Here is a 13470-nt window from a genome sequence, read left to right on the forward strand (position 1 = left end):
CCCTTGACCTCCTGCAAGCGCTGGTAGACACATAGGGCTTCCGCAGCTACACATAAACACTTGGGTGGGCAGAACTTGGAGTGGGTTTATTCTCGTCTACCTTGATTGGCTTCGCCGCTTTCCATCCCTGGAATAAGCCACACCGGGTATCCATTCCTTTGTGCATGTGGCAGGGGTCAAGTTCGTGTCTGTGTGTGGCTCTCCCCATCTATAAGTAACTAGTTTTGCGTGATTTGCGCGATCTACGGGCTCTTTTCGCTTTTCTACATAGTTAGATAGCTTAGACAGACTCTTCTTCGCGCCTGGGACGTCCTACACGCACCGCACACCCTCCTACACCTCCACAACTCGGCTCACCTCGCCCTCCTTGCATCATCATCATCATCACCACCATATCTCACCTACTTCACCTATCTCCACCTCACTCCAGCATCAGGACACCATGTCCTCGTCTAAAGAGCTCACCTCCTCTCGTCCAGTTACGCCCCTGAACGACGTCGACTATGCCCAATGGGCAAAGGAGATGTGGGCTTACTTGGCTGAGAACAAGCTCTGGTGCATAGTCATCGGAACCATCAAGGAGCCGAGTGCAGGGGACCCGGAGCACATCACCTACCTCGAGAAGTCGGCTCAGGCCGCTGGGGCCATGTTCCTTGCTGTGGATGCGTCGCAGCATGTTCATTTTACCGGGATCGAGCTGGATGCACCTCTGATCTGGGGCAAGCTCCAATCCGTCCACCTCCAGAAGGTGTCTGGGGCGCATTACAACGCTCTGGACGCTGTTTTCGCCGTCAGAAGGCAGCCTGACGAGTCCTTCAGCGATCCCAGCGCTGATTGGAATGCAGACACAGGCGCCACTTGTCATATGACGCCCCACCATGACTGGTTCTCTTCCTACAAGCCCGACAAGATACCCATTCGCCTTGCAGACTCCAAAGTGATCTACTCGGCCGGTGTGGGCTCTGTGTGCTTCATGCCGCAGATAGGAGGGAAGCCTGGGCGGTTGCTCGAATTTGAGCATGTCCTGCATGATCCTGACCTTGGGTCTAGTCTCCTCTCTGTGCTGTATTTAACTCGCGAACGTGGTTTCGCTGTCTCGATCGAGCGCGACGCGATTTCCTTCCGCCGATCAGGAGCTCTGCTGTTCACCACGCCGCGCAACTCCAACAATGCCGCTTACCTCGACGGCAGGACGGTCCCACCTTTGCAGTTGGCTCAGCAGCTGATCGACCAGGGACTCGCCAAGGGCGTTGTCATTGCTTCCTCCGCTCCCCCTGATCCCATTTGCGAGCCTTGCATTGCAGGCAAGCAGCGGCGTCCCGACGTGCCCAGGATTGCCCAGCACCATGCCTCCAAGCCTCTGGATCTGCTGCACATAGACTTGCATGGTCCTGTGCCGGTCAGGACTCCGGAAGGCTACCGGCACTGGCACCTGATTGTAGACGACTGAACGCGCATCTACGGCCTCTTCCTGCTTCGCAGAAAGGCCGAGGCCTTCCCAGCTTTGCGACGCTTCATCCAATGGGCGGAGAACAAGCACGGGATGCGTGTTAAGGCACTCAGGGATGACAAAGGCGGCGAGTGGATGTCCAAGGAGCAGGAGCGATGGTGTATAGGACGAGGCATCGAGAGGCAGCACACCGTTCGCAACGAACCTCATCAGAACGGTGTTGCGGAACGAGCTAACCAGTCCCTGGCCAACGGTGCAACCTCTTTGCTCGTTGAGTCAAACTTGCCCCCGTCGTTTTGGGGTTATGCCGTTCAAACCTACGTCTATGCGCGCAACAGAGCGCCTACCTCTGCTCTGCCCGCGTCTCTGACACCCTACATCGCCTTCTTTGGGGAGAAACCGGATGTGGACCACCTGAGGGCTTTTGGATGTGCTGCCTACGTGCACGTGCAGAAGGACCCACGCCGTGGCCTTCAATCCCACACCCAGAAGTGTGTGTTCATCGGTTATCCCTCGGAGTACAAGGGATGGCTCTTCTACAACCCGGAGACAAAGAAGGTCTTGATCTCCAATGCTGCCATCTTCGATGAGCGCAGTTTTCCGGGTTTGAAGTCGGCGGCACACATGCGCAACGGGACTTGGACCCTCGTTCAGCTGCCTCCAGACCGGAGAGCCATAGGCTGTCGCTGGGTTTTCAAGGTCAAGCGCAATGCAGACGGTTCCCTAGAGCGCTATAAGGCTCGATTGGTCGCCAAGGGCTTCAGCCAACGCCCTGGGCTCAATTACAACGAGACCTTTGCCCCTACAGCCAAGTGGGCGACTCCACAAGCCGTCCTTGCCATGTGTGCCCTAGAGGACTACGAAGCAGACGCCGTAGACATCTCCGATGCGTTCCTCAACGGGGATTTAACGCAGGACGTCTACATGCTTCAGCCTGAGGGCTTCGAGCAGGGTGACAAGGACATGGTCTGCAAACTCAACCGTTCTCTGTACGGTTTGAAGCAGGCCTCACGAGTCTGGTACCAGAAGCTGGACGGCGCTCTGCAGGAGATGGGATTCGCTCGCACCCGGTGTGATCACTGCGTGTTTGTTTGGAGAAAAGGCACCACCCACGTCATCGTGCCGGTCTATGTCGATGATCTGACGATCGTTGGCAGGACCAAGGCAGACAAGGACACCGTGAAGGCTGAACTTGCTCGCCGCTTCAAACTGCGTGATCTCGGGCCCATCTCCTTGCTGCTGGCCGTCGGTATCACTCGGGACCGTGCCAAGCGTCAGTTATCCATGGATCAGCGCCGTTACACTCAGGACATGCTTGATACCTTTGGAATGACGGACTGCTCGCCGGTGCTCACTCCTATGGACCCAAACACTCGCTTGTCGGCGTCCATGTCACCCCAGACTCCGGAGGAGAAGGCGGAGATGGTGGGAGTTCCCTACATCAACGCCGTGGGCGCCCTGCTCTACCTGGCCGTTGCCACTCGTCCAGACATCGCCCATGCGGTGGGAGTGCTGTCTTGGTTCTCCAAGAACCCGGGTCCGCGTCATTGGACCGCAGTTCCGCTACTTGAAGGGCACGCTCGACTACAAGCTGACCTTTGGGCCTGACGAGTCAGGAGAGCCGTTCACCTCCTTTGTGGACGCCGATCACGGTGGAAACCCTGACAACGGGCGGTCTACCTCCGGGTTTGTGCTCAAGATTGGCTCTGGAGCTGTCAGCTGGTCCAGCAAGCTCCAGACGACTGTTGCACTGTCTACAACGGAAGCCGAGTATGTGGCAGCCTGCTACGCCGGCAGAGAGGTCCTTTGGCTTCGCAACTTGCTCTCTGAGCTTGGATTCGATGCTACAGCCGCTCCCTCGAGACTCCGGATAGACAACCAGTCTGCCATCTCTGTGGCCAAGAACCCAGAGCACCATGGGAGCATGAAGGACCTTGATGTTATTGTCCGAGGGCGTCTAGCGGCTGGACAACACTCGAGAACGAGCTGGAGAGCACAGACAGTGAGCAGAATGAAGTAGATACATGGAGAGGGCTATCCTACCTGGAGAGCACAGACAGTGAGCAGAATGAAGTGCCCAACTCGTCTGTGGCTCTCCAGTAAAACTGTCAGCACAGCCTACAAGCTAAATCGGCCACAGCCACACAAATAAGCGCCAGAGAGCTGGCAAGTCACCACAGACAACACTCCCCCTGACGAGGCAACTCTCAAGCCAATCCCATCAAACTCCTGCAAACCTCCACCTTCGAGCGGTCCAGAGACTTGGTGAGCAAGTTGGCAGGCATCTCCGCCGTCGGGATACTTGCGGAGCCGGCAGACGACGCCGGGCTTACCCTGCTCAAAGCCGTCGGGCTGGTCCATGTAGACCTCCTCCACCAGATCACCATTGAGGAAGGCATTGGAGATGTCCACCAAGTCGGCCTCCCAGTCCTCGAGGGCGCAGATGGCCAGGATAGCGTGGAGAGCGGCCCGCTCCACCGAACCGTCGGCCTTGCGCTTGACCTTGAACACCCAACGGGAACCGATGGCCTTGCGTCCGGGAGGCAGCTGGACCAGCTCCCAAGTCCCATTGGCGATGTGGGCCTCGATCTCCTCCATGGCAGCCTTGTACCACAGATCCGAGTCAGGACACTTCATGGCCTTGCGGAAAGACCTAGGCTCGTTACCCCGCGCGTCGGCCTTCAGAGCGCAAGTCTGGAAGGCGGCCTCGAGGCTCCGAGGAAAGGAGAGGTGGTCTGGCGACGAAGGAGCGGTGTAGACGGTGTCGAGGCCAGCTAGCACCAGCTGGCATCTTTCGGCTCAGCAGCAGCCAGGGGATCCTCGGAGGAGGTGTCGTCCTCATCCTTGCCGCTCTCGATGGTGTTGTCTGTGGTGACTTGCCAGCTCTCTGGCGCTTATTTCGCATGACTGTGGCCACTTTAGGTTGTAGGCTGTGCTGACAGTTTTACTGGAGAGCCACAGACGAGTTGGGCACTTCATTCTGCTCACTGTCTATGCTCTCCAGGTAGGATAGCCCTCTCCATGTATTTACTTCATTCTGCTCACTGTCTGTACTCTCCAGCTCGCTCTCGAGTGCTATCCAGCTGCTAGACGCCGTCAGACAACAGATGGCTGGAGTGGGCTCCGGGTAGGCCTGAGGGACGGAGAGCGAGAGGGAACGATCCACCAAGGCTGCACGGGCTTGGGTGCACAGCGCTCGCATCTGAGGGCCAGAGGAGGAGGTGTAGGAGGGCGCTCCAGGTCCGGTGACGGCGCTGCAGAGCGAGGGACAGGCGATGGGGAGGCCTCAGGCGAGGCAGAACCAGTGGGAGGTGAGGGCGAAGCCTGAGGAGACGGCGGAGGCGTCTTGACTCTGGCAGGAGCGACAGGCTGGGCATCCTGAAGCGGCGGTGGTGCCATATCTCCCCCCGGAACTGGTGCAGGTGCGCCAGGAGGAGAGTGAGGAGCGCCGTGCGACGAAGTTAGGGCACGAAGGAGGAAGTCGGAGGCAGCAGAGTCCCAGCTGGCGGTAGAACGCACTCCGGGAAAGTACCGCTCGTGCGCGTAGCCGACGAATATGCACTTCTCAGAGTGGGAAGAGAGGCCGTGACGCTTGTCCTTCTGAATGTTAACGTAGGCAATGCACCTGAAGACCCGCAGGTGTTCCACAGAGGGCTTGATCCCGTACAGGGTGTTGCACACTTGGGTAGGGCAGCGGAGGGTGTCCTGTTGTGCACGTGGACATAGGCGGCAACAGCGAGGCTCCAGAACAATGGAGGCAGGGTGGACTCACTGGGGAGAGCCGTGGTGCCCTCGGCCAGAGTTCGGCGACACTGTTCTGGTGGGGCTCGTTGCGTATGCTGTGCCCTTTTCTTTCCGCAGTACGCCAGAACCGCTCACCAGAGACGAACTGGCGAGTCTAGCAGCGTAGGAGGCTGTCTGACGCGCTGTAGCGAGCTGGGAGCAAGGGAATGGAGCTGTGAGTCGAAGTCTGAGGACTCTGGGCTCCATCCCTGCTCCTTAAATACATCTAGCTATGATGGAAGCTATGGTAACAAGTAACAAAGGGAGATATCAAAGCCATGGAGATAGGGATCAAGCATGTGGAGATGGACAGTTGGAATCAGTGATCTGAGCAACCAACTGACTGTTGGACCGGTTGCATCAGTTGTGTAGTCAACCAAGTTGTGTAGTCAACCAACTGATGCCAACCGATACCAACTGATGTGAACAGATGGGAGACATGTAGCCAGGAGACCGGCATCAAAGGATGATCAGAGCAGCCAGAAAAGCAGTGACCGAGGGGAATGATGGATGGTAACCACCTAGACTGATCCATCACCATCCTCAACAGAGTCTACCATCACCGGTAACAAACGTCAATGAAGCATGGTTGTATCTTTCTAGCTCGGGACACGCAGTCGACACGGAGGGCCTGCTGAACATCAAACAACTGGTGCTGGCAATGTTGCAAGCTGCACAGGACAAGGAACGGAGGCTGGCAGGAAACCTACGCGCCTTTGCATTTATACTCGAGATGTACAGAGAAGGGACTGGAAGGGTAGCCGATAAGATGGAGGAGCGCATGGAGGAGATGGGCACTAGGCTGAAGGAGATGGGAGGACAGATAGCTGCACTGAACGAACAGACTAAGAGAGTCTAGGTGGTGACGGATAAGCTAGGGACAATCGAGGAGGATATGGCTGGCATGGTGGGAGCAAAAGTCAACGAAGTATGGGACGCAGCTCAGAGCACATTCAAAATCCTCCAACACGCTGTCGAACGGGGCTCTGTCAAAATGACGGGGAACACTGGGAACATAGAAGACTACAACTACGGGATTACGGACGAAGACTATGCACCGACAACTCCGGCAATAATACCAGCGAAACAACAGAAATCATATGCAAATGCAGCACATTCTGCCCCGATCTCGTACCAACGCATCATAGAACAGAACACGAAGAAGAACAAGCGCATCATCATAGATGCGAAGGGACCGGACTTAGAGACGCTTAGGCCCCAGTTGGGACACCGGCTTGGGTTGGGTTGGGTTGGGTTGAGGCCCGGGCCAGGTGACCCGTGTTACATGTCACATATTTGTCACAATCAGTCACGATTTGTCACATCAACCTTCGCTACAAATACAAGTTAATCAGACATTGGGGACGGCTCTTCCCTTCTCCCTCTGTCCTACATTATGTCCGAGGAGACCCCGTCACACCAGCACCTTGCCAACTCTATCTCAGAGCAGGAGAATGCGTCTCAACGACGCGCCAGGGTTCACAGTCATCGCAGGAGCGGCTATCGTCGCTCTTGAGGATACTCTTGTTGTCCAAGAGCAGCATACCTCTATCCTGACCAGCCATATGTATATGCAAGAGCTTCTATCTCCCGATGCGCACGAGGGTTCCTTCTACAACATTATGGGTGTCTCACACAAAGTTTTCTGGTGACTTCTTGTGGAGCTGCAATGTGTTGGGCTTCGTGATACACGTGGTGTCTCTGCTATGGAGAAGCTTGGGATGTTTCTCTATCAGATGCGCGGTGGTTCCAACAATCACTACATCATGGACCGGTTCCAACATAGTGAAAGCACTGTTAGCAGGCGAGTGTCCCTAAATTAATTTTACAGTTCCATATTGACGTGAGTCTATAGCTGCTTTCATCGGGTCCTCAATGTTATAGTATCACCCGAGTTCTATACTTGATACGTCTTTCCTCCATCTGACAGCACACCGCCTGAGATTGCTTCCAACCCCAAGTTCTCGCCATACTTCGATAACTGTCGTGCAGCCACCGATGGGACTCATATCGAGAGCTTTGTGGGAGCTGTGGATTCTGCCGCTTATTGCAATCGCAAGGGCTTTCTGTCACAGAATGTACTTGCGTGTGTCACTTTTGACATGTGCTTTACATACGTCTTAACAGGATGGGAGGGGAGCATTGCAGATGCGCGTCTCTGGGCTGAGGCAAGAGAAGATGGGATAGCCATCCCCCCTGGGAGTTACTATCTTGGTGATGCAGGCTTTCCATCATGCGGTGCTCTCTTGGTCCCATACCGTGGTGTCCGCTATCACTTGCGTGAATGTTGACAAGGGCCAGCAGGGTATGTACATACTTATATTTATCTTAACATAGCTTGCTCACTGTATACACAGTCCACAGACTGCGGAAGAGCTCTTCAATCTTCGCCATGCCCAACTGCACAATGTCATTGAGCGCATCTTTGGTGCCCTCAAACGCAAGTTTACACGCATCACACAAGCACCAGAGTACAGTGTTATCACACAGGCAAAGCTTGTGTCTGCAGCATGTGCGCTCTGGAATTTCAACCGGGTCCATGACCCTGAAGATGTGGAACGGTGCCTCGAGCGATCAATGAATGATTTGATCCAATCAGTTCCTGACACTCTTCAAGAGGAACATCTTGGACATGCAATCACACCACAGGAGAAGCAGAGAGCTGCAGAGAAGTGTGATACAATTGCAAAGGAGATGTGGAGAGACTACATCAATTTAATGGCAGAGAGGAATCAGTAGCATACTACATATCCTCTAACTCTGCCTCTAGGTATTCAGCCTGTAGATCTGGGTTTAAAGCAAGGAATGTGTCAGAGAAGTATGTGTTCTCTGGCCTCTGCATGTGACGGATGACCCGGATAGTACTGTGAGGTGAAAGGAGGTTTGCCTGCTGCAGTGCCTGCATAGCGGTTTGGCGACGAACAGGAGAGGGCTGCACTGCAATCGAAGGAGTGGCAGTTGAAGCTGATGAGGAAGAAGCTGCAGCTGATGACTCAGCTGTCCACGCATCTGTGAAGTCGCAGAACACCTTGGTGAACTCCTGGATGGCACCAGCAGCTTGACCCCGCGGTTTCTTCGCAGACTTGGGAAGTGACACTGAGCGCTGGCGGCAAAGGCTCTGTGATGAAGCCTGGCGTGAGAGAGGAGGAGGTTTGGGCAGCTAGAGCAATAGAACATCAATCAAGATGATCATCAGAATACTGAGCCCACATACCTCATCATCATCACTGGCAGACTTGTTGCCATCTTCCTTGTTGTCCAGCGCGTCCTGCGCACCCACACCAGCCTGAAGAGACTGAGTAGATGATGCTGGAGCTGCAGCATTGAACTGGTTGGCACCGGTCGCAAAATGGCCTGCCGCAAGCTCCGCAACTTTGTCAAAGTAGGGAAAGGCTTTCTTCTTCCATTTGCTCATGCTCGGATGTTTCTGAGTTGATCGGATATAAGCAAACATGATTGCAAAGATATAAACAGTGAAAGTGGATGCTTACAGCTAGATATGCCTCCCAGACTTCATCGGTAGCGACGACGACCAAGCGATCATCATCCCACCCAAAACCAGACAGATCCCTGAGCGTGCGGACCTCTTCATACTCCTTCTTAAGCTGCAGCAACTTGTCAGCATCCCTCTAATGATGATTAAGTACCAGATACATACTGTGCCCCAACAAGTCTGGCAAACAGAAGAGGACTTGACAGCTCCAGAGTCAGTCTTCTCTGAGTCTGCAAGAGCAGCAGCAGCAGCAGTCCATGCCCCAGGCTTCCAGCCATTATCTGAAGCAAGACCAGCAGTCTTTGAAGCCTTGAGTGAGTCAAGCAGTGCCCAGGTAGACTTATCAGACCACTGAGCCTTAGGAGCCATGACTAGGAGCAGGAGAGAGAGGCTACAGTCTATTATCCGTGATATCTATGATAACCGCTGCTCGACGGCGTGACTCCAAGCTCCTCGGCCTTGCCCAGCGTGATTCCCACGCCCGTGCCACCTCAATTCCCACGCTTTTTGGCAGGGGCAACCCAACCCACCTCAACCCCGTGTCCCGATCTGGGCCTTACTGAGTAGCAGTTAGTTGCGAAGGCGAACATGGCAGTAGAAATGGCCGGTGGTGAGGACGAGGGGAAACCAGGGGACGTCTACTTCGTGAGCGTGAAGAGGTTGCGGAATGGAGGAATGGAGTTTGAATTGAACTTGACTGCTGCGGCGGCATGGGCGACACGGGACGCTATAAAGAAAAAGATCATCAGCAACTTTGGATACGAGGCGGAGATCAAGGACAAGGGATTCGCAGTACTCATTGAGAACATGCCACTATACTTCCACCCGGAAGAAGAAGATCAAATGACGGTGGCGAAGATCAATGGATGGGACAACCACGACTTCCTGCGGGCAAGATGGATCAAAGCGCTAAAGAGGAGGAGACCCGGCCAGACCAGCGCGCACGTAACAGCCACTCTCTGGATGGAAAAGATCACCAATGACGCGATTAGATGGGGGATAACAATCCGAGGTAAGAGCTGCAATGTACGGAGACTGACGAAGGAAGCCACTAGGTGCAATAGATGTCAAAGGTTTGGGTGCCACTACGCAGCACAATGCTGAGAAATCCACAACACTTGCGGAACGTGCGGCAGCATCTCGCACGCAACCGCCAAATGTGAGTACAAAGATAAGCACTAGAAACATTACTGCGTAAATTGTAGGCAGGCGGGACACGCCACTTGGAGCCGCGACTGCCCGACCCTGAAGGAGAAGAATTGTGAGGTCAACGAACAATTCCCGGAAAACGCATGCAAGTACTTCGTGACGGACGACCCCAACACCTGGGAACAAACACGGCAACAGAACAAGAACGACTGGACCACTGTACCAGTAAGGAAGGGTTTCTAACAACCTCCTGCCGACCATGGATGAGGTACCCGCTACGGCTGGTTTGGAGCCCCTTTAGACAAGATCCTGGACGATACGCAGACCAACCTGCAGGCAACTCAATTTGAGACCCAGACAACACTCAACAACTACGGATTCGGTCGCCAAACAACAGGAGAGCTACGCGAGGACCCAATCATTGCTTCAGGATGGGATACGACTCTATGAATGCCAATAACCATGGAGGGCGGACCACAAGCATTGAAGAGCTGAGTTTTTGCTCGCAGAATCTATGTCGCTCGAATGACGCTCAGCAGGACTGGCTCATAATGCTAGGAAGGCAGAAACACATGATCGGACTCGCACAGGAACTGTACATCGATACTCGAGGCAACTCACGAGCAAACCACACCTGGAATTCAATATATCCCTCGACGCACCAGAAACGACCACAGGATACCCGGGCCTTCATGGTTGTTAGCACGAGCGTATCGCCAGACGCATGGACCCAATCGCTGGACATTACAGCCATCAAGATATCTGATAGACACGGTGACCTCTTTATCTTTAATGTTTACCTCGATCAGACTCACTCAGATGCTCTCTTTGAATTAGGACGCAAGACAAAAGAAGCACAACGAGAGGGGATCCAGAAAAGACAGCCCACCCACTTCATATGGGCGGGAGATTTCAACCAACATTCACCACTCTGGGATGAAGAACAAAATCACCACCTCTTCATGAGGCGCAACATCACGATGGCGCAAACCCTCATCAACATGGTGGTGACTTAGGATCTCAAAATGGCTCTCCCGCACAGCACTTCAACACTGGAGGCAACAACGACAGGTAACCATACACGGCCGGATAACATTTTCATTTCAGACAGCATCATGGATTGACTCGTGGCGTGTACGACAAAACCGGAGAGACGCCCGCCGAAGACGGATCACTTCCCAATTGTGTGCCGACTCAAACTCTCGCTGGAATACAAAGAACCAGTATGCCACCTCAACTGGTCAAAGACTGATTGGACGGAGTATAGAGACATGCTCTGCGAGAAACTGGAGAACATACCGCACCCAGAAGACATACGATCCAGAGAAGAATTCGACGAACTCTTGGACACCCTCAACCGCACGATACAGGACACAACGGACAAACACGTCGACAGACAGAAGCCCACACCGTACACCAAGCGCTGGTGGACGAAGGACCTGAAGGCGCTAAGGAAGATGGCACAACACCTCGGCAAGAAGTCATACGACAAGCGCAACAACAGGGGACATCCCGTCCACGAGGAGTTTCGGAGAGCAAGAAATTGGTACACAAATAGCATCAAGCTTGCGAAAGACCAATGTTGGGCAAAGTGGCTAGACGTGGTGAGAGACGACAACATGTGGAAGACTAGTGCATACATCAGCAGCCCCTCCACAGATGCCTCCAGGGCACGAGTTCCAGAACTCATCACGAAGAGAGAGAATGGCAAAGAGATCAAAGCGACCACAAACACAGAGAAGACCGCTCTCTTCAAACGGGAATTCTTTCCGATAGCTCTGGACCACATACAGATCAACGGCAAGGACCACGAGGATGAATATCCAAGACCAGCATTCGAGTTCACACCTATTACGGACGAAAGAATCAGGAGCACCATAGCGAAGCTGCAGCCACACAAGGCCCCCGACACTGACAAGTTCTCTAACGCTATCCTCATAAACTGCGCTGACGCCCTCATACCTAGACTAGGACCACTCTTCAGAGCGGTACACACGCTGAAATACTGGCCAGAACAATGGAAGTTTATTGTGATCATAGTACTTTGAAAACTGGGGAAAGGAGATTACACCAAGCCCGGAAGCCATCGCCCTATATCACTACTCATCAAGAAGATCGCGATGCTGTTCTCGAAATGCCTCTCAGACAAGCTACTTTACCAGACGGAGAAGCACCACCTCCTAGCGCCCACCCAATTCGGCTTCAGACCTGGACGAGCAACTACGGACATGATCCATTACGGGATTGCGAAGATCAAGGACACATGGCATAAAGGGAAGTGCTGCGCTTTACTACTTCTAGATATCAAAGCCGTGTTCCCTCACATCGTGGTCAGTGTGCTAGTCTACGAGATGCGCATGAAAGGTGTACCCAAAGAATACACTGACTGGATCCAATGGTGCTTCAAGGGACGGAAGACCAGACTAGCGTTTGACGACTATCAATCCGAAGAAATTACGATCGAAGATGGTCTAGATCAAGGAGACTCATTCTCAACGACAGGAATGATCTTCTACATCGACGATCTGCTCTGCGACTCACCGGACAGAGAAGACGGGGAAGAGGCGATAGGCTTCGCGGATGATGTCGGCCTCTTGACAATCGGAGGCGACCTGGAGGAAGCGGCAGGAAAGGCGGAAAGCTGCATGGTACAAGAGGGCGGGGCGATGGATTGGAGCATCCGGACAAACTGCATATTTGGTTTGGACAAGACGCAATGCCTCGGACTCACCAGGAGGCGCAAACCCGACAAACAAAGAACTGGCAGGACAAAACCGATACCGAGGCCCAAGCTCCAACCTCAATGGCATAGAAGTTGAAATGGCACAATCAGCTAAGTGGCTAGGCATTATAATTGATCAGGAGCTACGCTTTCACGAACACGCAGCATACGCCCTCAAGAAAGGAACCGACTACATGCAACATTTCAGGCGGCTAGCTCGGAACGCGACAGGAATTCGACACCGCTTCCTTTGACAGTACTACACTTCTATTGCCATGTCAAGGATGCTCTACGGCGCTGATGTCTTGATCAAGCCCCGAAGATATTGAAACACTTGACACAACACTTTCTTGGCAAGATGGTCACAGTCCAGAGACAGGCAGCATTACACACAACACAAGCATTGAGGACGACACCCACCGATGTCGTCAACGCGCACGCAGGGCTCCTGCCATTTGATATCGCAATCCACCAACAATTACAGAGATGCACGCTAAGGATTGCAACCCTCCCGGACACGAATCCCCTGGCAGGGGTGGCGAAAAAGGCAGCAGGAAGGTACGTAACAAGACACCGTGGCCCTCTTCACGAACTCTTCCAAGCATACGGCATCAAAATGAGCATCTGAAAAAATCTAGATCACTATATGGCACTACATAGTGCCATATAGCCTCCATAGGTCCATAGCGATGTCCTTTGCTACCCATGCTAGAAATCTGCCAGCCAATGCTATCATAGTGCTATAGGTGCTATAGAGGGTACTGTCCTAGCTACAGTAGCTATGTAGGGCACACCTTAGTGCTATATAGCTCACACACTAGTGACTGAAACTATATATCCTATGTCAACTCTACAGCAATCATATGCTCAATA

At 53.6% G+C, this 13470-nt stretch overlaps 4 protein-coding genes across 4 annotated transcripts; all 4 read left to right on the forward strand.

Moving 5' to 3' along the window:
• Positions 1-442: 442 nt before the first annotated feature.
• Positions 443-814, forward strand: PUNSTDRAFT_69803 (uncharacterized protein; the record flags this gene model as incomplete). The annotated part of the gene is made up of 1 exon (XM_007384649.1): positions 443-814. A coding segment is annotated over one exon (372 nt), but the record flags the coding sequence as incomplete, so codon positions are not given.
• A 471-nt stretch (positions 815-1285) lies between these two features.
• Positions 1286-1450, forward strand: PUNSTDRAFT_21066 (uncharacterized protein; the record flags this gene model as incomplete). The annotated part of the gene is made up of 1 exon (XM_007384650.2): positions 1286-1450. A coding segment is annotated over one exon (165 nt), but the record flags the coding sequence as incomplete, so codon positions are not given.
• A 7864-nt stretch (positions 1451-9314) lies between these two features.
• Positions 9315-10118, forward strand: PUNSTDRAFT_135134 (uncharacterized protein; the record flags this gene model as incomplete). The annotated part of the gene is made up of 3 exons (XM_007384651.1): positions 9315-9738; positions 9782-9885; positions 9936-10118. The coding sequence occupies 3 exons, from the start codon at positions 9315-9317 to the stop codon at positions 10116-10118; spliced, it is 711 nt and encodes a 236-aa protein (XP_007384713.1).
• Positions 10119-11692: 1574 nt separating this feature from the next.
• Positions 11693-11923, forward strand: PUNSTDRAFT_30891 (uncharacterized protein; the record flags this gene model as incomplete). Its single annotated transcript, XM_007384652.2, has 1 exon — positions 11693-11923. A coding segment is annotated over one exon (231 nt), but the record flags the coding sequence as incomplete, so codon positions are not given.
• Between the last annotated feature and the right edge of the window lie 1547 nt (positions 11924-13470).

Source organism: Punctularia strigosozonata (assembly GCF_000264995.1).
Source record: "Punctularia strigosozonata HHB-11173 SS5 unplaced genomic scaffold PUNSTscaffold_8, whole genome shotgun sequence".
Lineage (NCBI taxonomy): Eukaryota > Fungi > Basidiomycota > Agaricomycetes > Corticiales > Punctulariaceae > Punctularia > Punctularia strigosozonata.